Here is a 19,874-nt window from a genome sequence, read left to right as displayed (position 1 = left end):
GTTCTCTTGTCAAACTGATATTCATCCATCCATCCTGCTTATCCTTTCAGGGTTGCAGGGGTTAAGCTGGAGCCAGTCCCAGCTAACATTGTCAGGGGGCAAGGTACACCCTGTCCAGGTCACCAGCGTTATAATATAGTTACTAGTATTTTCAAGAGTGCACAGCTATGCTGAAAAAAAGATTTCAGACACTGACTCCATCACATTATGGCTCGTAACATTTATTCTTTTTCTCACAATGCCACAACAAACAAAATTCAGCAGTGCAGAGCACATCAACTTGCCTCTTTGACAACAGCCAGTGTTACTTTATATGTTAAACTGTTCCCATTGAGCTTCACCTACACAGGTCGTACATTAGGAAGGAATACTTGGGATGACTGTGCAAGGTGAGTAACTTAGCTCCTATTTGCTGGTCCCTATTTGCAATTTTTGGTCAGTGCTTAAACCATATAACAGCTGATACTCATAGCCTAATGATGAAATGTGTTTCAGAATGTAAAAAAATAAAGATCAATCAAATCAAACACCAGATTTCTCTTTTTGTGAAAGACGGTTATTATTTCAATAAAGTGCACATTGTGTTTGTGCAAGTCTGTGATGACACGCACAGTAAATGACCTTGTTTTTAACTAAACAGCACATGATTGATCTCTACTCTAATCCCCCCGAGAAAGGATGAGTCTATTTCTTGGCTTTGCCCTGAGCAGCCACAGCCTCCATGGCCTTCTTGACCGTCTCCTCATCTCCCAGGAATTGCATGGGTCCTGTAGGCTTCAGGTTCTTGTCCAGCTCATACACAATGGGGATGCCTGTAGGCAGGTTAAGCTCCATGATTGCCTCCTCTGACATCCCTGGGAAGCAACAACAGGATATATTGAGTTTATAATCCATCCATGCATGGAAAAACAAGCCCACAAAGCTCAATTAATTTCAGGAAAAAAAACAGGATAATGTTTTGAACTATCCAACATCAAGAACACTTTTAGAGTTATTTCTTTAAGCACTATTCTACAGTCACTCTACATTTCCCTTTACCCTCCGACTGTAAAGTCTCACTGAATATTTTTGTTTCCTGTCGAGTTCGGCAACATCCATACTACTATGTTTTCATTTGGAAATGTATCAACACTGATACGGAGAGACCATGCGTCCACACTACTCTGGGGTTTCAGAGATGCTAAAATTGAGACGTTTGGAAACGCTGCTGGCGTTTTAGACTGAAAACTCTTGGGTATCATTTAATCTGGATGGGCAGAAATTGAGATGTTTGGATACAATGACGAAGACCACCTCCTTCTTGAACCAAATTGAGACAGAAAAAAAGGGTGGATGAAGCCATAATCTGAAACCTTCAAGCATCTATATTTTGGTGTGACTTGCTGTCCAGATCTGGTAAACTCACTGGACAGATTTCACCTTTGTTCAACTTGAATTCTGCCAATGGGCAAAATCAGCCAATAGAAAGAGTAGTATTGAAATTGAAAAGTCATTATTCTTGTACCGTATCATCATTTGCAGACTATGATTGTTCTGCCAAATTTTTTTTCAAGAAACGTTGGTTTATATGAGACTGACAGATATTAAATACTAATGAGTATAAATCACAGACAGAGATAAGAAAAATCTGTGAGGGTCAGAAACGTGTGCCTGCCCTAGTTGAGGCAAATATACTGTGTTTTGTAAAATGTATTAAATAAATTCAGTGTTGAGTAATACTAAGATTATCAATCACTGCCAATTTTCCAATTCGAGTTTTAAAAAGGGGATGAACACGTCTCCACTCTCTTACCCTCGAGATGCTTGACGATGCCACGGAGACTGTTGCCGTGGGCAGCAATCAGCACCCTCTTTCCATCTTTGATCTGTGGAACGATCTCATCGTTCCAGAATGGCAACGCCCGGGCGATGGTGTCCTTCAGACTCTCACAGGAGGGAAGCTGGTCATCCGTTAGGTCGGAGTAACGACGGTCCTACAACAGAAGACAGAGTTAATGTTGAAGTGTGATGTTACTGCGGGGGCCTGCACTGATGTAATTAAGGTGTCTGCAGTTGTTAAGAGGGACAGACACAATGTTTCACCGTGTGTCACCTTGCTTATGGCCTGATAGAAGTCATGCTCCTCCTCCATGGAAGGAGGAGGGATGTCAAAAGAGCGCCTCCAGATCTTGACCTGGGCTTCTCCATGTTTGGCTGCTGTTTCAGCCTTGTTCAGCCCCGTCAGGCCGCCGTAGTGGCGCTCATTGAGACGCCAGGTCCGATGGACGGGCAGCCACATCTGATCGATGCTGTCCAGGACATACCACAGGGTGCGGATGGCCCTCTTCAGAACAGAGGTGTAGCAAATATCAAATTCATAGCCAGCATCTGTGGTGAATCAGGGAGAGGACATGGAAAAGATGGTACATTATTAGCATTTTCGACAAAGGGAGAGATTGAACTAATATAAACATCGAATGTGGTTTTGTTGTGAAGATAAAAATGCATATTATCTCAATTGCATCTCATGTTGCCAACATGCTAAATAAAAACACAAATACTTTTATTTCTAGCAGTACAGCAGTACTTCAAGAAAATGAGCAAGTCATTCTGAAAATGTCCTCTCATTCAAACCATCATGGGTGTGTGTCCAGAAACATCAAATTTAAATGACTATCTTTTTTATCATGATTTTACTATAGTCTGATTCTGTCTAAGGATTCTGTCCATGTCCAAAGTTTATTTGTTTATTTCTAAATGATTTGAAACTAACCTTCTGTATCTTTTATTTTGGCTCAACTCCTGTTGTTTTTAATCTGCTATATGAATGAATCTGACTTGATTTAACTTATATCATTATTCATTCCAATTTATTATTTTCATTATCAATCAATTCGTATTTGTATAGCCCGTATTCACAAATCACATTTTTTCTCATGGGGCTTAACAAGGTACAACCTCAACAAGAGTGAAGAAAAACTACCAAGAAAAACGTGTGTGAGGGATCCCTCTCCCAAGAGGTGCAATAGTTGCCAAGTATAGCTCATCAATAACATTACAATATTAACTAAATCGATTTGAACAAACAGTTTTCAACTAAATGGAAAGGTGTATGAATGTTTAAGGTATAAACGACATAATGTCTGGTAGAAATTAAGGGAGCGGCAATGCCAGCACAGGTAGAATATGTGAGTAGGCAATCCTAAGACAAATCAAGACCATTCTGTGTAATGGAAAAGGCAGAGGTGAGAAAGATCTAAACATGAGGATGGTTATTCTGGGCTCAGGAGTAAACAGGCCCAGCAGGGGGACAGATCTGTGCCAGACTGACTAATTACGCATTTTGCAGAGGTCCCATCCTCACTCTCTGTCCCTGCAGCTGCTGCTCTTGTGTCGCAGTGGGCTCTCCTCTACCTGTTCCCTCACCCTGCTCAGTTGCATAAGCACCAGACTCGCAGCCCTTTTAATCCAAACACCGAGTGAAAGCCCGATTAGGCCCCGGGATGTGTGATCCGTTTCTGCTCTACCTTTCAGGGCCTGTCCCCCTCTCTTTGCCTCATGCTCTCCGGTCTCACTCAGATCCGCGTCGAACCAGCCACAGAAGCGGTTCTCCTGGTTCCAGCAGCTCTCTCCGTGGCGGATCAGGACCAGCTTGTACACGGCCATCCTCGCACCGATGTCCTCTGCGGTGGATTTCCGGAAACTTTGGGGTGAGACACTCTTCCTACAATGCGTCAGCGACGTCCGCAGATTTGAGCTGACTCCGCCGGAACACCACAGACGGCCAGACAGACGCGGGCGCAGTATTTTGGATGATCTGAATTTGTCGGTGGCTCTGAGGAGTTCACTGGTTCTGATTGAACTTGACAGATATCACGACCCGAGCTCTCTTCTTCCTGCTGGTGTCCACCAATGAGAGGGCGAGCGGTGCGCGACGGGAGGAGGAGGCAGGAGGCAGGAGGAGGAGGCAGGAGGAGGATGAGCACAGGCGCACGTCCACCAACACCGTGCGTCCTGCAGAATGGCAACCTCTACATTATATGTTGTTTAAAGTGTGACATTTGACTGGAAAAAATGTTATTACACGTTTTAAAGAAGGGGCTAACACTGACATTGTTATTTCAATACTCATATAATTATAATGGTTATTATTTTCATTATTATTATTATTCTTTTCTAGGGTAAAGAAAACTATAATTCATTCAATTTAGATGAAACGAACTAGTGAAAACATCATGAGGATTATTCTATATTAAATTTATGCCAATAGTTCCCTTTCACCTTAATCTTACACACTGGACATTTAAAGCTATTCATAAAAATGCAGAAATAGTTGTAATTTCATAGGGGTTCTTTGTGAATTAAAGAATATATTAAAAAGCAACGACTTTCAATAAAGAAGCATTGAAACTGCCCAAATTTAGACAGCATCTAAAACGACTACCCTCTCAGATGCTGGGTTTCTGGAGGCCGCTAAGCCCTCCAACAATATTCAAACCAAACTTTTTTCAGTTGAACTATTCCTCCTCAAGTATGACCTTTGACCTTCAAGTGAAGAGAGGAAATGTCAGTTTGTTATTCATCATTTCAAGAAGAAAGTGTAAAGAGTCCCTGAAACTAACACTCGAATAGGACAGATTGTAAACTTACATTTTTATTTGATATAAAGGGTATTTTAGCAGACAGGACAGGGAAGGGGAGAGATGACTAAAAAATGTGACCAATGTCTTAATCACAAGAAAATACCCTGCATGTTCTTTAACTTTATACCCACTGCTGATATCACTATTGATCACCAGGGTGAAATGAATTGGCTGTTGGGAGAGGCTTGTTTTCAGGACTTTCTGCCAGACGGTTACTGTTGTCTGAGATCTCAGGTCCTTACAGAACAAAATAGATCGAGACAATATGTGGTTGTGGGTAAATTTTGAAATTGAATGTACAGCTGTCAAAGCATTTTGCTCCTCTACAGTCAGATCTCACTGACATCACAGACTTTATGTCGTCAGATGTTTTAGTTAGGTGTCAGTACTCAAAATTCACTTTATAGTACAAAAAACTGCAATTAATCTGCAAAAAGCTACAGTAAATCACATTGTAATTTTATATTATTGGTCTCTTAAACCCTGATTCAGATAAAGTTCATGTATTGGTAAAATTGTCTGAAAATGATTAACGGGGCAGTTTAATATGCTTGAAATATTAAATTTTTACAAATTTTAAGTTAGTTGATTCGGTATACAATGCACTCACGTGACTTCCGTAGGCGGAACGTTTTCGTCCAATCAGCGCTGGAGATGCGGTTGTTGACAGTTACATCTGAACGATGATTGCTTAGAAATCAAAAACACTCAAACGGTCCCGCCTCTTCCCGGAAACTGACAGTCATCTGACTTTTCTTCCCTCTGTGTTTTCTCGTTAGCTTCAGCATTAGCCACCAAAACAACCGTCCTACCCTCCTCCCTCCTCTCTTCTCCTCCTCTTTTCTCTCTCTTCTCTTTCCTCGGGAGTTAAAACAACTCCTCCGTCCACCTCCAAAAACATGGACGAGACGAGTCCTCTTGTCTCTCCGCTGCGGGACTCCGGTGACTTCAGCTACGGTCCCACGGAGCCCACCAGTCCGCGGGGCGCGTTTGGAGGTACGCCGGGCTCCGTGGTGCGGATCCCCGCCGGCAGTCCGGGGCGCAGCCGGGAGAGGCAGCCCCTCTTGGACCGGGACCGCGGGAGCTCCCCGCGGGAGCCGCACCGGAACGAGTTCCCGGAGGATCCCGAGTTCAGGGACATCATCCGAAAGGCCGAGCGAGCCATAGAGGAGGGGATCTACCCGGAGAGGATCTACCAGGGATCCAGTGGCAGTTACTTTGTCAAAGATTCACAGGGGGTAAGAGGAACAGCTGCTGACTCTCATCCACTCATTCGCTGACTGTTGCTGCAATGCTACTGAGCCCGATTGTAATGATATACTGACCCAGTAAGACTGAGGTGTGTGATGCTAGTCTGAGAGGAGGCACCAGTGTTTTGATCCTAGTGTTGCGAAAGGCCTCTTCTTCAACCAGCCTGTGATGACTTGGCAAATAGGTTAAAAAGGCATGTAAACAAAACATGAAGCCAAAGTTTCAACTAATAAACAAGCTATTTCTAAGAATAGATCACATCTTTAATGTTAACTCAGCTGTTCATACACACATACATTGCAAACACAACACATAACAGCATGACTGCACGCAAACGTGATGAAGAACAAAATACACAAAATAGAAACAGAAGGAAAATCAAATAAGTCTCAAAGAATTGAGAGAACCAAATGTAGGTTGGATAAATCTCTTTATTATAAACATTATTTCTAGTGATAGATAAAGCCCCCTCCTCCTCCTCCTCCTCTTCAGTCTGTGTTCCCAAATGACCCCTCACATTTTCTGTAAGAGCCATATTTAAGTATCTTTTTATTGAAGATAATCTTATTAATTATTTTATTACTGTATGACAGGAGGCTTTCAATCCCTGATATAGTCACTTTCCCTATCAGTCTCGGACTTTTGGACCCAGCTGTATGGAGACAACTAGTCAAATCTGTATGCATGTCTTTAAAACACGATTTTGAAATGTAATTTAATCTTTATTTAATCAGGCTGTCTTGTTGATAAGCCTTAGAACAGGAGACATTCAAAATCAGCAAATAAACACAACACAACAAGGACTTAACTAAAAACATTTACAAGAATCATGAAAGACATTAGATAATCCCAGTCTCTAACCCACTGTCAGTTGTTAACAACAACACAGATGATGTGTCCTGGCTGTCAACTGTTCAATCAACTAGTTTTTCCCTATTTCTTAGTTTTATTATTTCTGTCCAAAGTCCTAAACGTCTGAACAAACAGAAAGTGTGCATCTTTGATTAGGTGCAGCTCTTGTAATCGCTTTATTCTTCTTATTCCATCTTAGCTACACACCCGAGACAAATCAATGAATCATTATACATTATATTCTTTTCATTTGTCTACTTCTATACCATCTCCTGACTCTTTCTAATCATGCAGATCGACGGTAAACATTGATCGGCACTACTGGAGTGTACCAGTAAAAGTCTTGAGCAACTCACAGATACTCTCCTCCCACAGTGCCCCGTCTACATTGTGTGTTGAGTTCAATCAATGTTTTAAAAAAAAAAAAAAAAGGGAAGTGTGTCTTTGGACCCTGTGACTGGATCCTCACTCATTTGACTTTAATTTTAAATCTGTTTTAGACAAGATAATCCAGGTCTTTTATGTGCCACTTTCCTCCCACTCATTAAAAGCTTACCAAACAGAAATGTGTATTGTCTGTACATTGCGTGAGGTTTTTATCCAATGGCTTGCTCCCCTAACAACCACCCCCTCCCCACTCTCCTGGTTTCCTTAGTTAGTCACCAGCGTGCTAAGTAGTCATGTGCTCGCACTCTGTGGGAGGGTATAATTCTCATCTATGACCAAGTTTTATGTTGTAATCGGAGTATGTGTGTAAAACATGCATAATGCCACATGTGATGGCTATATAGAAATCCAAAAGTGACTTTGCAACACTCTATGTCTTTAGCTTATAAAACTCTGATCTTCATTCATCCATAAAAACAGACTGAAATATGATTTTCTGCAGAGCACCGTGGCTGTGGACAGTTTCATTCCATTTCAGTCACAGTGGATTTAAATAGTGAAACATTTTCCCAGCAGTATCGTATCCCTTTTTCTCAACCTTGTATATGTTCAATATCTTTCAGTTTACTTCTTTCAAAGTAAACTATTATCCTTAAACATGAACATTTTATTGTCTGATGCACAACCAAACACCTTCATTTTCCTCTATTTGTAAATGTTCCAACTCTAATACCTCTCTATCTGCATGTCATTGTCATTTCCCCCTCATTTTCTCTCTCCGCAGAAGATCATCGGCGTGTTCAAACCTAAAAATGAAGAGCCCTATGGCCAGCTGAACCCCAAGTGGACTAAGTGGCTTCAAAAACTGTGTTGTCCCTGCTGTTTCGGTCGTGACTGTTTGGTCCTGAACCAGGGCTACCTCTCAGAGGCCGGGGCCAGCCTGGTCGACCAGAAACTGGAGCTCAACATCGTTCCCAGGACCAAGGTATTGAAGCGCGCACACACACACACACACACACACACACACACACACACACACACACACACACACACTCACACACACACACACACACACACACACACACACACACACACACACACACACACACACACAGTGGTACCACATCACAAGCGCACATTTTTTCCTCCCCTAATACACCTTCTCTTCTGTAGGTGGTTTACCTGGCTAGTGAAACATTCAACTACAGTGCCATAGACAGGGTGAAATCTAGAGGGAAAAGGTTAGCTCTGGAGAAGGTGCCTAAGGTGGGGCAGCGCTTTCACAGGATTGGTTTGCCTCCAAAGGTAAGATAACAATTTATTAGTGTTTTCATTTGGTGATTAAATTCTCTCAAATATTTATCAAATACACACAATCCCTTCAGTAGCTCCCCTGGTGTCTCAACAAAAAAAACTGTTGTCAAAAATAAATATTCTGTATGAAGAGCTTTGTGGGGATTGTTCATTTTAACTCAGTTCAACAGATTGATTTATTGAATGTAACAAAAAAATGTGCTGTGTGTAACAGAAACCCCCTAATCTGTTTCACCTGCTCCAGGTTGGTTCCTTCCAGCTCTTTGTTGATGGATACAAGGACGCAGACTTCTGGCTGCGGAGGTTTGAAGCGGACCCTTTGCCTGAAAACACCAATCGTCAGCTCCAACTGCAGTTTGAGCGGCTCGTAGTGCTGGATTACATCATCAGGAACACAGGCACGTGGCCACAGTCCTCAACTGCCATTGTTTCACAAAATGTTCTTGCAAAGTAGAGCAGGCAACTAGTTGTTATAATTTCTAGTGTTAATCAGATTAATGGTGGAAATTAATTAAGTAGATGTACTCAAGTAATGTACTTAGGTAACACTACTTGATATATACAACTTCATATTTGTGCTCCACTGCATTTATCTGACGGCTGTAGTTACATGCTCAGATGAAGATTTTACACAAAAGATACTGTGAACATTTTATATAATATGACTCACTGTTTTTAAAATAACCAACCTGATAAATGTAGGAGTACATTGATCCAAACAGGATCAATGGAAGTAATGCAATATTAGAGTACTAGATATTGTTTGGGCAGCAGGATGGATTTAACTTATAGCACAAATAAAAAAGAAGCTGTATTTAGTGTGAACTGTGAACACATGTAGCTACAAATCTGTTTAACAGGGTCAATATTGGTACAGACACCTGTGTTAAACCAGTGAAATATGTTACTTGACTTGGCTGAAGTACAATTTCCAGACAACAGTTTTCTAATACCGTACTGCTACTTTTACTTGAGCATAACATCCTCATGCTTTAACTCTGATCAAGATGTTGTTATATGGTCAGGGAGAGTTTTGAGTACATCATACTGAAAGGAATATATGAACTTATCACAGGTTTAGTAATCTGGGTTGAATTTAAATCTGTCATTTGCTGTTGCAGACAGGGGAAACGACAACTGGCTGTTGAAGTACGACTGTCCAATGGACCCTGTTGGAAACAGGGTGAGGATACACAGACATGCAGTGTCAAAAACGTGACATTCAGTTTTAAATGCTCATGCTTTGGCTGAAAAGATGTTTTGTATTTTTTTTAAACTAAGAGTTCAAATTGAATTCCATTCTGTCTCCTCATGCTCTCTCTGCAGGACTCAGACTGGGTCGTAGTGAAGGATCCCATCATCAAACTGGCAGCCATAGACAATGGCCTCGCCTTCCCCCTCAAACACCCCGACTCCTGGAGAGCCTGTAAGCAGCGACACTGACATTGTTTTAACCCTCAGCAGTAATTCACTCCTGAAGATATCTATCCTTTTTGCTCCATTTTCTTTTACATTCAGAGTTTCTTAAATAGAAAGAGATCAGCTGTTCAATTACTGTATTATTAGGTTTTTACACATGTTTACTGTCATTAATTCACACTGTTATTGTCCAATCACCAGACCCGTTCTACTGGGCGTGGCTTTCCCAGGCCAAAGTTCCTTTCTCCCAGGAAATCAGAGAGTTGGTCCTGCCCAAACTATCGGACCCGAATTTCATCAAAGACCTGGAAGAGGACCTGTATGAACTATTCAAGGTGAGGACGGAGGAGTAAAGGTTCAGCAACGTCTGTGTGGCAAATTGTTGTGAATGATGTGAGTGAGAAAAATGGATTCAGACATTGAAATAAAGGGAAATGCAAAATGGAGAGGAAGAAGACCCTTCTATTCTGTAATCATAAACATTATTTAAAATGCCGATATTTGTAAAGCCAAACTCAAGTCCTTAAAACATGATTTGATTTGATTTTTTAATTCAGTTGTTTACTTTCAGAGTTGTTTGATATCCTACTTTTTATCTCTGTTTTTACTCACTCCTCATTTGATTATTTTATCTTTCATCTTTTTCTCATTTCTTTTTGCATTTTATTGTTTTATCTTAATTATTTTATTTACTCCTGCGTTTCTTCAGTTCCTGTCAATATTGTTTTACTCCATATGTGGATGGTTTATTGCTTTTTTTGTATAAAAGGTGCTAATCAAATAAGATCTGATTGATTGAAGATGCATGTCTTGTACGCTGTGTCTTGCAGAAAGATCCTGGTTTTGACAGAGGACAGTTTCATAGACAAGTAGCCGTGATGAGGGGACAAGTGAGTTTTCTCCTATCTTTTGTAAAAACATTGATCTAGAAAATAAAATCTAAAACTGGAGTATTACTCTTGAAATGTAAAGTTACTAGCACTTCTTTTTTCTGTCTCCCTTTTCATTCTCTCTCAAGATCCTGAACCTGTGCCAAGCCCTGAAGGACGGTAAAACGCCCCTCCAGTTGGTCCAGATGCCCCCAGTAATTGTCGAAACAGCCAGAGCACCTCAGAGAGCCAACAGTGAGTCCTACACACAGAGTTTCCAAAGCAGAAGACCCTTCTTCACCTGGTGGTAGGAACGGAGCAGCAGAAAGGAAGAGAAGGAACAGCAGGAAGCCGAAGAGGGGCAAGGAGGGAGATGTGCCGCTGGAGGGACAGGTTTTTGTCCTGAAAATGGATATTATCATCACCTTCCCCCCAAACGTAAGGATATTTTGGTTTGGTTGAGAGAGGGTGGAGAGATGAGGCCAAAAGAGGAAGAATCTCACATTTCTTCCCTGTTTGCCTTGTGCCTTGTTGTGGATGTCAGTGAAGAATTCACGCCTAAATGATTCTGTAGCTTCCTTCGTGAAGAAACGTTTTCAGCAAGACTTTTTTGTTGGACTCCTGGGTGCAACTAAGGTTTGCTCACACACATGTGCGTCAGTCAGAAGCCTCTAATACTTACTGGATGAGAGGTGTTGCATTCCATGTTTTTCTTTTCTCTATACCCATCTGCCTTTTTAATATTCACTTGCATTGTCTTTCCCATGCAGTTAAAACACAGGGCTGGAAGCGTCAAAGCCACTACATAGTATCAGAGATTTTTAATTTTTAACAAATAAGAGAAATGTTATGGTAAAGATTTTGGGGTGTCTTTACACAGTGAACATAAGCCACGTGAACTGGTTTCACACTTGTTCATTGCTCCTCCTAACCGTCTAGGTTAGGATCTGTAAATCACCTCGGGTGATGATGAAAAGCGGAGGCAAAGAAAAAAACTGTTTAAAATCAGATTAGTATGACTGGATCACCTAATTTGTCCCTTCCAACTGATGATTTAAATCATAGGAGAATAACACATGATGATCTCGTCTACAAGCAGGCGAAGGGTGGTTGGTGCCGATTCTCAGACCACAAGCTCCCGTTTGCCTGGGTCACATTGATTTGTGTTAATTTTACTGCTCGTGAGGTGGACCGAAACAACAAAGTAACTTCCTGCTGTGCTGAACTGACAAGAAATGTAATGTGACAATGCACTGTATAATTTGTATGTAATATTTAATGATAGATTATAATTAAAACCTACTGCATTGAGACAGATCACTTTGTGTGTTTGTAAATGAGAAGTGACAAAACCCAAATATGTATGTTGTAGAATAATTCGACACACTTTTGCTTTACTGTTCATGTATATTGCTTATAATTACAGCTGCAGATAGACATGTTAGACATGTTATCAATTATTCTTACAGTCAATCACCTTTTACAGTTGCTGTGATCAATGGTATAATACAAATGGATCAAGTGAATACAGACGGTGTTTGTGAGAGGGGCTGCTTGTATTGATGAATCCACAAAGAATTATCACCTGACTGCAGTTCCTTCTAGCTGATATGTTTTGGTTTTACGTTACTATTTTGGTTCTTTCTCACAGCTCTCATCAGCTTTATTTCCAGCCGCTACAGGCAGTGGTTTTCAGTGGAAAAAGCTCTGGCAAAGTCAGCACAGAATGGCAGACACGCACACACGCACACACACACACAAACACATCGTGGCTGGTGAAGAAAGTGGAGCATTCATTAGCTAAAGAGCCAAATATTTCCTCAGGGGTTTGTGGAGATCTAACAGTGGAAAGGGAGTGCATTTGTTTTACCTATAAGCATTGGACTAATCCCACTGGAGGTTTACCAGACTTTATGTAGAGTACATGTTAGCAGAAAGGTATAAATTGTGAACTTTCACACATTATCAGTCCTTATTCAGAACTTCATCCCATTTCCTCCCTTTTGTGTTATTTCAAACTCCAGGCAGCTTTTAGTGGAGGATGCGGTGAAGGTATCGCTTAGAGTCTTGAGCACTGTCCTGCCTGGCCGAACCCAACCTCCATGAGGAAGGTTTGAAGGGATTTTGGTTTTCTGGGATATCTTCCTGAGCAGCCACCAGGAATTCTTCCGGACTTGGCGCCAAGGCAGTCTCTTCATCCTCGACAGAGCAGTCTGATAACAGCTCCTCAGGCCTGGAACACAGAGAAGACTTTGTGGTATACTTTGAGCATTTTAGACTACCTATCAATAGCCTTACCTTGCCCCATAAAATGCTGTTGTGTCAACTTGTTAATGATTGAGGTCTGCTACTCAACAGACCTGGAAGTGAAATTGTTAACAATCAACATGAACTTTACTCAGGCAGTTGTGGCTGTCCTGAGGAATACATAGATTACTCGTGTCTCTACCTCCCTAAAGTTTTGAGCTGATGATGGAATGAGATGAAATCTTACAACAACAAAGCTCTTCCTGAGCAGGACATGAATATTTGAACCACATTTCCTGCCAACCTTCCTCGGGTTGAGACATATCACAAAACCAAATGTGCAAACTTCATGGTGGCACAAGAGGAAAAATCACACAAAAGCTGTTTGGGGCCATGAACGGAAAAAATGGATTGGCATCCAATAGATGTTAAGCTAGTCAGGATCACAGTGGTGGACCAACCAGCCTCATGACTGAACATTGTTGCTGTACACCATTTTGTTATTACCACACCACTGTGCAGACTCACCCCACCATTTTCCCATTCTGAGGCTTTTCATTACTCCTCCAACAAATCTAATTCTGTCTAAGTGAGGAATGCTGAAAGAGAGAGAGAAGGAGAGACTGTGTGTACGTGTGTGTGTGTGTGTGTATTGGTATGCAGAGGGAGGAAGACACGCTCTTGTGAGGTCATGCTGAGTTAGTGAGGCACATGACACCTACACATGGTATTTTATGATGCAGGGGGAGTCTGGATTTAAAATATCCACAGCCTTGAACTTAAAGAAGGTCAACTAATACAGCATTTTTTGTTATTAAAGAGTAAAAAGAACAGAGATCTACTTCACCACTCAAACTTATGTATTAAGACCGTATCTCTCATTTATTATTTAACTCCTCGTCTACACATCACTTTTCACATGTTTTCTTTACTTTTTTCAGGCCTCTTGCCATTTGACACTGACCTGAGATATCCTGAGGCTCTGAGCCACTTGTGGTCTTTGTGTCCTTCCACTTTGATGCCGGCTCTATTCCTTGTTCGGACTCTGAGCCCCACCAAGGCCCGGGCGAGTCCTGCCTCGTCCTCAATCTCGTCCCTCACTGTCCTCTCCTCTGCTCCCTCGATATCTGCATCCATTCCACGCCACACCAGCTTCGCTCGTTGCTTAGCATCTTTGTCTCCTGCTGTTCTGAACAGCCTGCGCAGTTGATGCATGTTGACCCCTGAAAAGATATTGGAGCATCCAAGCTTCCTGGTGGGTCGAATGGAATTATTCCACTGCACAGGCAGACCATCATCAATGAATGCTGGGGCCTCGGCCATGTTGAGAGAGCTTCCAGGTGGTGAAATAAGGAACTGGAGGATAATTTCAGGGGAGAAGACGAGGAGGGGGAAAGACAGGTAAACTGGGAAGGGAACAAAAAGGACAGAGACCAAAGTGGTCAAACTGAAGAGATCACAGTTCAAGTTCAAATTACAAAAAAAACCCTTTTGCCTTGATAATGAAATTAAGCCATGTTTTCAGAGGTTAACTGATGGAAAATCTAGGCAAATAAAATCCAAATGAGCTTAACAGGGAAACTGACCTTTTGGAGACAGGTTTTATAACCAGACAGAATTGCTATATGCAAAAATAGGAAATTAAATAGAAACCAAACTGTTGCCTACTTCTGTTAAATCAATTCCTACTACTACAAGAAAATGTTCTATCTCACAGTGTTAAAGAAAGTAAAAAATCCTGGATCCATCCCCTGATTGGGATTCACAAAAATGTAATGGGTTCCTTGCTGAAACAGTCCACATACTTCTGCCAAGTTTCATGCTAATCCATTCAGTTGTTTTTGTGTAATCTTCCTTATAAACAAACACATGAACCAACCAACAAACAAATACAGGCGTGAAAATATAACCTCCTGAAAATTCAAAATGATTTAAAATACAATCTATGTTGAGAGTGCTTACCTTTCCCGCTGTAGTTTGAGTGAAACCAACTCCAACAACAGGCAAACAGACCGAATTACTGCAGCAGCACGCAGACTGTAACCTTCATAGCCACTAATGCTGAGCCGACCCACTTCCAACCAGAGCCCCATGGTGTGTGGAGCCACGTGAGGAGGTAAAGGAATAATCAAAGAGTAATCCATTAATGATATAAGCGTCCAGGTGCTCACAGCTAAGAGCCAGTCTGCAGGTAAAAAGACAGAAAAACAAACTGAATACACCATCAAACACACAACATGAGGCCTAGTTTAAACAGACACTCGTGCATGAGCTGCATTCGAGACAAGGCAACATTTGTAACACAACACATTTCATACATTCAAAGTAAAGTAAACACACTGATAAAGCAGAAGTATATATGACATCACCTTGTGTATTGTTCACAATGCAGATTATTGACATTAGGTCTGGCAATACCAGTAATTTTGTGCTACTAAACCACACATGCAAGAAGGAATTATATTGGTGGGATATCTAGTTAAAATCTGATCAAAATCAATAAATCATCATTATCTAGTGGTTATTTTGCAAGATAACAACTTTGCAAGATCAGGCTCCCTTCAAAGAGCCATAATTCCCAACATTACATTGCACCTGAAGGCCACCTAATTGAACCTATATGAGTGGGCAGGTGTGTGGCGTTTAAGGTCTCCCCTCCAGCAGCCTGCAGGTCACTTGTGTTGCATCAGAGGACGCAGGAGGTTTTCTACTGAAGTCCAACATGTGTGGGCTGCTCACTGCACTGCTTAGGCCTCCACTGGCTTCTCTCCCAAGGGCACGAGTCATGATTCGACAAAAAGCAGCTTACATCCACAGCAAACCGCCTAAAAGTAACATCGGTGCGGTGGTGAGTTTATAAAATGAGAACCTTCTTTGAAAATGTTTTGATATGTACATTTAAAACTCAAGATGTTTTAAAAAGTTTAGTGCTGGCTGAAGTTTCTGACATGACTGACCCTCAGGAGTCTGTGTTCGCGCTGACTGTGCTGACTCTGACAATGCTCGTGCCCTCTGGTTGGGTGCTGGCGAACTTGGAAGACTACAAAACCCGGAAGTGACGAATGCGGCCTTGAAAGCATGGTCTTTACCTGTGAAAACCACGTGTCTGCTGTTATGTGTCATTTGAACCTTTGTGTGAGGTTATGTTTATACAATAAAATCAAGTTTCTCAATTTAACTCGTCTTTTTATTATTGTATTAAATGCTGCAGTTCACCCTGTGGACCAGTAGATGTCAGAAACTGTAGGCGGAAGTGAAACCCTATATCTGATGAACTCGCTGCAGCGTCTGTTCAGGATAGTCACAACAGAGATCATCTGTAAGGAGCTTTCTCAGCCGGTGATAGTTTTCTGGATCCAGCTAATGTGTCTTTGAATGCACCATGAAGCCGCAGCTTACCGGGGCCAGGAGACGCTCCTCCGCGACACAAGCAGCCGGAGATGAGGCCGCTCTGTCCCTGGAAGAGGAGCTAGTTGCGGCCATACACGCAGCTTTCGAAGTGGCTGTGCAGATCGCAGTCAGCGAGGTGAAGAAGCTGGTGGGTCAGACGACGGGAGACATGTTCGAGGACATGCGACGCGAGAACGAGTCCCTCAGGCGGAGGCTGCAGAGAGCTGAAGCCATGTTGGAGCCTGCGTGCGTCCTGGAGAGAGTTGCAGGCTCTCTCCCGTTGACTGATCAACCATCTCCAGCGAGATTCAGCCCAGCAGCGGTCAGTGTGCACAGCTGTAGAGGGATCACAGGTGAGGCTCCCCCTGCCTGTCACAGCTGTGCACAGCAGCCTGAGAGCAGACATGAGGAGCAGGGATCAGGTGACGTGAGGATGCAGCTCGTCATTCATGCTGCTTCAGAGCCAGAGGGAGACCTCAGTAATGCATGTACCAGTGGTACGTATATATAGTTTGAAAACTTTATTTATAGTTTGCTTTCATGGTAAAACAAGACCGTCTAAATCAGGTAAAATAACCTAATTTAATGACGAAATAGGTGAATAATAAACTTGACTTATGTAGCAACTTTCAAATCACAAGGTGCTATACAAGTTAAAGATGAAAAGAGCATAAAACATAAAATAGTAATTAGGTGAAAGCACACCTGTAATGAATAAATAAAAGTGTACCCCCCTGCCAAAGGGATCAAGGAAAAAAATGAGCTAATGAGAAGAGAAACTAAAATATATACATCAGGATCAGATTTATTGGCAAAGTATGTGTGCACATACAGGGGATTTGACTCTGATGTAGCATTGCTCTAAATGACTAAATTAAATACTTACATCGTAAACAAACATACAGCGAACATTAAGAATAGTGGGAAAAAAAAAGAATAGTCAATTCATGCACAGAGTGATGAATGGAAAATTAAAAATACACAATGGCTCTAGTTTTGTGCAAATCAGCTGCTCTTTATCTTAATCTGTACAAGTATTGCAAAGATGTAATAAATATTACCTGACTTGTATTATTAGTATTATATAGTATAGTAGTAGTATTTATTGTTTGTGCTTTGTTCTTGTTTTCTTGGATATGACTCGTGATTGATAATTTTCCCAAAAATACGATCATTTTAATTGCATCATCATTTCCCATTTGGCTACACTGATATCCTGTGTTTTTTTGTTTTTACTGAAGTAACTGAAGCAATTTCCTGTGTAAGTGTGGTGAAGGCAGAAAGCATCAAGCAGCCGTGTCAGGACTCAACTGCTCACCATGTGGCTCCACTCCCCAGCAATGATGCAATGTCCACTTTAGAGCAGATTACAGTAAAGCAGGAGAAACCTGAAGAAGAAGAGGAGGATAGAGATAGTTTAGTTTGCTGCTTAGACTCGATCAAAGTGGAGGATTTTAGCCTGGAGTCTGTGTCCGAGTGGGAACAAGAAGTGCTGGATACTCCGAGCCAAGACCCGAACACCCAGCTGTCTCAGGGTAAGAGTAAACTCAGCTACAGCCTGAAACAATCACACAATGTTTGTCTACAGCAACAAAACAGATAGTACACAATGATACACATGATAACACAGTTCTGTAACAAGACTGGCACTCAGTAGAGCGTATACCTCTGAAAAGGACCAACAGTCCCCTTGGATCCAATCAGGCTGCATCAAACTTCACACACTCATTGATATCTGGACTCTAAATGTGCCCAATTTTTTTCATCAAGATCCACCAATTATTCTCTGGGAAATTGTTAAAGATTTATATAAAAAAAGTACTTTTTCTACAGTTTGTCCTGTTTTTCCTACAGTTTTAAAACACTTGTTGTTTTTTACATCCTCCAAACATGACCCCAGGCCTTCCACTGCCCACAGATCTTCCCTCCCTCTCCTCTGAGTTTCCCATCTTCCAGCTGGAAGAACCCGCTCCCATCCCAGAGGTTCGTCCACAGACTTATGGAGTCCACGTGAGGACCAGCCACACCATTGGCAACATATACGCCTGCAAGCTTTGCGGCCAGTCCTTCCACCTGCCCAGCTTGCTGCGACGGCACTCTGGCCAGTGCCAGCAGAAGCTCCAGCAGCGTTGTCCGCCGCCCACAGCTGGAAGGAAGAGGGCCAGACTGCAGCTTTACCCTCCGGGCTGCAGCCCCTTCCGCTGCACAGAGTGCAACCGAGACTTCAACCGCCTGGAGAACCTCAAGACCCACCTCCGCATACACACAGGAGAGAGACCATACACCTGCTCGGTTTGCTCCAAGTGCTTTCGTCACTCCGGTGCATTAACCAGGCACTTCCGTATCCACACTGGAGAGAAGCCGTATATCTGTGGACAGTGTGGGAAGTCGTTCAGAAACTGCGGGGGACTTAAATTCCACCAGCGTGCACACAACAAGCAGCTGCAGTAAAGAGGGACTCACTGGGTTTAAGCTCTTTATATGTGATAAAACGGCAGTTTTTTTGTTTGAGATTATTTTATATTTAAAAATCTATTTTCACAGGTTCCCGACACTGACTGAAATCCTCTGGCAGACATGATTTATCCCTTATGTTCATGTATTAACCTACAAGAGCATTGAGAATGAATGCTGTTACAGACAGAAATGTTAGTATCATATAAAAATGAGCAAAGTGCAAACAACAGTCCCAATCTTTCATTAACTCTATTAACATGTCAGTGCTACCTCACAGCGACTGATGACTGCTCCTAACAGTGTCTTTCCTGTACTGTCACAGTTTTTCTGAGATTACAGCTAATGTTTTAATGGCTCTCATCTAGAAAGCAGCATTGCAGCAAATTATTATTGATCTGCTTCATTTCATGTTCTGTAAATTAGTGTCCTCATTGGTAGAAAAGGACAAAGTCTCTAATGTCTATTTAACTGCGTACTGTCCATATATATGATGACTCATTAGTATTTATTAATAATATGTGGAAGCTTTTAATGCATTTGTAAATGTGAATGCAAATTTTATTATTAAATTAAATCACTGAGTAATTTTTTTTCTTTTTGGGGGAAATCTTGTTTTCTCATCATTTATTTATGTGCATCATTTATCCAAACCATCTTATTTTGTCATTATACATAAATTATATTAATAGATATATGATTAAAATTGGCCAGTAGGTGAACGAGGGATGTATCTTTTGTTGTATTGCACCACTGTATATATGACAGTGGAAGCCTTTTGGCTGAAGTCTAATTTTAAGGTTTGATTTAGGTAGATGTGGGAATTTATATTTACTAAAGTCACTGACACCAGTTCAGCCTGCTCTCCACCAAGTGTTCAGAGTCAGATATTCTTTTATGTAATGTCTTATTGTTATTGTCCCTATCTTTTACAAGATGCTGTCTGCTTATTGCCTTTATCAGTGTGAATGCATTTTTCCATTTACTCCTGAGTATCCTGGGTCTGCTTAGTATATATCTAAACATTTGATAAAATCTGTTTCAAAAAGTTTAAAAAGCAACAGTATTT

General features: G+C 41.6%; 4 protein-coding genes across 8 annotated transcripts; 2 read left to right on the top strand and 2 right to left on the bottom strand.

The window, feature by feature from the left end:
- Window positions 1–205: 205 nt before the first annotated feature.
- pgam1b (phosphoglycerate mutase 1b) lies at window positions 206–5,373 on the bottom strand. Its single transcript, XM_020107300.2, has 5 exons — window positions 5,233–5,373; window positions 3,507–3,993; window positions 2,093–2,367; window positions 1,793–1,973; window positions 206–854 (listed from the first exon to the last, which is right to left on the bottom strand). The coding sequence occupies exons 2-5, from the start codon at window positions 3,643–3,645 to the stop codon at window positions 685–687; spliced, it is 765 nt and encodes a 254-aa protein (XP_019962859.1). The 5' UTR covers window positions 3,646–3,993; window positions 5,233–5,373; the 3' UTR covers window positions 206–684.
- A 148-nt stretch (window positions 5,374–5,521) lies between these two features.
- Window positions 5,522–14,542, top strand: pi4k2a (phosphatidylinositol 4-kinase type 2 alpha). Of its 4 annotated transcripts, XR_011243856.1 has the most exons (11): window positions 5,522–5,860; window positions 7,897–8,097; window positions 8,286–8,417; window positions 8,671–8,824; window positions 9,548–9,609; window positions 9,753–9,852; window positions 10,047–10,180; window positions 10,676–10,735; window positions 10,864–11,152; window positions 12,739–12,971; window positions 13,903–14,542. XR_011243856.1 is itself a non-coding variant. In XM_069530564.1 (9 exons), exons 1-9 carry the CDS (start codon window positions 5,522–5,524, stop codon window positions 11,023–11,025), a joined length of 1,344 nt encoding a protein of 447 aa, XP_069386665.1. In that variant the 3' UTR covers window positions 11,026–12,031. The 4 variants fall into 4 exon arrangements, 2 of the variants coding, with proteins under 2 accessions (XP_069386665.1, XP_069386666.1); XR_011243857.1 differs by lacking the exon at window positions 12,739–12,971; XM_069530564.1 differs by lacking the exons at window positions 12,739–12,971; window positions 13,903–14,542 and having other exon boundaries at window positions 10,864–12,031.
- On the bottom strand, window positions 10,864–14,284 carry avpi1 (arginine vasopressin induced 1). Its single transcript, XM_069530583.1, has 2 exons — window positions 13,926–14,284; window positions 10,864–12,947 (listed from the first exon to the last, which is right to left on the bottom strand). Exons 1-2 carry the CDS (start codon window positions 14,282–14,284, stop codon window positions 12,746–12,748), a joined length of 561 nt encoding a protein of 186 aa, XP_069386684.1. The 3' UTR covers window positions 10,864–12,745.
- Window positions 14,543–15,669: 1,127 nt separating the features above from the next.
- LOC109624200 (uncharacterized) lies at window positions 15,670–19,393 on the top strand. 2 transcript variants are annotated; one of them, XM_020078727.2, is made up of 4 exons: window positions 15,670–15,809; window positions 15,925–16,848; window positions 17,593–17,886; window positions 18,270–19,393. In XM_020078727.2, the coding sequence occupies exons 2-4, from the start codon at window positions 16,344–16,346 to the stop codon at window positions 18,800–18,802; spliced, it is 1,332 nt and encodes a 443-aa protein (XP_019934286.2). In that variant the 5' UTR covers window positions 15,670–15,809; window positions 15,925–16,343; the 3' UTR covers window positions 18,803–19,393. The 2 variants fall into 2 exon arrangements, with proteins under 2 accessions (XP_019934286.2, XP_019934285.2); XM_020078726.2 differs by having other exon boundaries at window positions 18,252–19,393.
- Window positions 19,394–19,874: the final 481 nt, after the last annotated feature.

Source organism: Paralichthys olivaceus, chromosome 8 (assembly GCF_024713975.1).
Source record: "Paralichthys olivaceus isolate ysfri-2021 chromosome 8, ASM2471397v2, whole genome shotgun sequence".
NCBI lineage: Eukaryota > Metazoa > Chordata > Actinopteri > Pleuronectiformes > Paralichthyidae > Paralichthys > Paralichthys olivaceus.
This window is presented reverse-complemented; position numbering and strand designations above follow the sequence as displayed.

Coding starts and splice junctions, on each gene's coding strand:
- LOC109624200 (XM_020078726.2), top strand. CDS start 16,344: ATGAAGCCGCAGCTTACCGGGGCCAGGAGACGCTCCTCCGCGACACAA. Junction 16,849..17,592: donor CAGTAATGCATGTACCAGTG/GTACGTATATAT, acceptor TTTTTACTGAAG/TAACTGAAGCAATTTCCTGT. Junction 17,887..18,251: donor GAACACCCAGCTGTCTCAGG/GTAAGAGTAAAC, acceptor ACATGACCCCAG/GCCTTCCACTGCCCACAGAT.
- pgam1b (XM_020107300.2), bottom strand. CDS start 3,645: ATGGCCGTGTACAAGCTGGTCCTGATCCGCCACGGAGAGAGCTGCTGG. Junction 1,974..2,092: donor TCTATCAGGCCATAAGCAAG/GTGACACACGGT, acceptor CTTCTGTTGTAG/GACCGTCGTTACTCCGACCT. Junction 855..1,792: donor CATCGTCAAGCATCTCGAGG/GTAAGAGAGTGG, acceptor GTTGCTTCCCAG/GGATGTCAGAGGAGGCAATC.
- pi4k2a (XM_069530564.1), top strand. CDS start 5,522: ATGGACGAGACGAGTCCTCTTGTCTCTCCGCTGCGGGACTCCGGTGAC. Junction 5,861..7,896: donor TTGTCAAAGATTCACAGGGG/GTAAGAGGAACA, acceptor CTCTCTCCGCAG/AAGATCATCGGCGTGTTCAA. Junction 8,825..9,547: donor TTACATCATCAGGAACACAG/GCACGTGGCCAC, acceptor TTGCTGTTGCAG/ACAGGGGAAACGACAACTGG.
- avpi1 (XM_069530583.1), bottom strand. CDS start 14,284: ATGGCCGAGGCCCCAGCATTCATTGATGATGGTCTGCCTGTGCAGTGG. Junction 12,948..13,925: donor AGAGCCTCAGGATATCTCAG/GTCAGTGTCAAA, acceptor TCTGTGTTCCAG/GCCTGAGGAGCTGTTATCAG.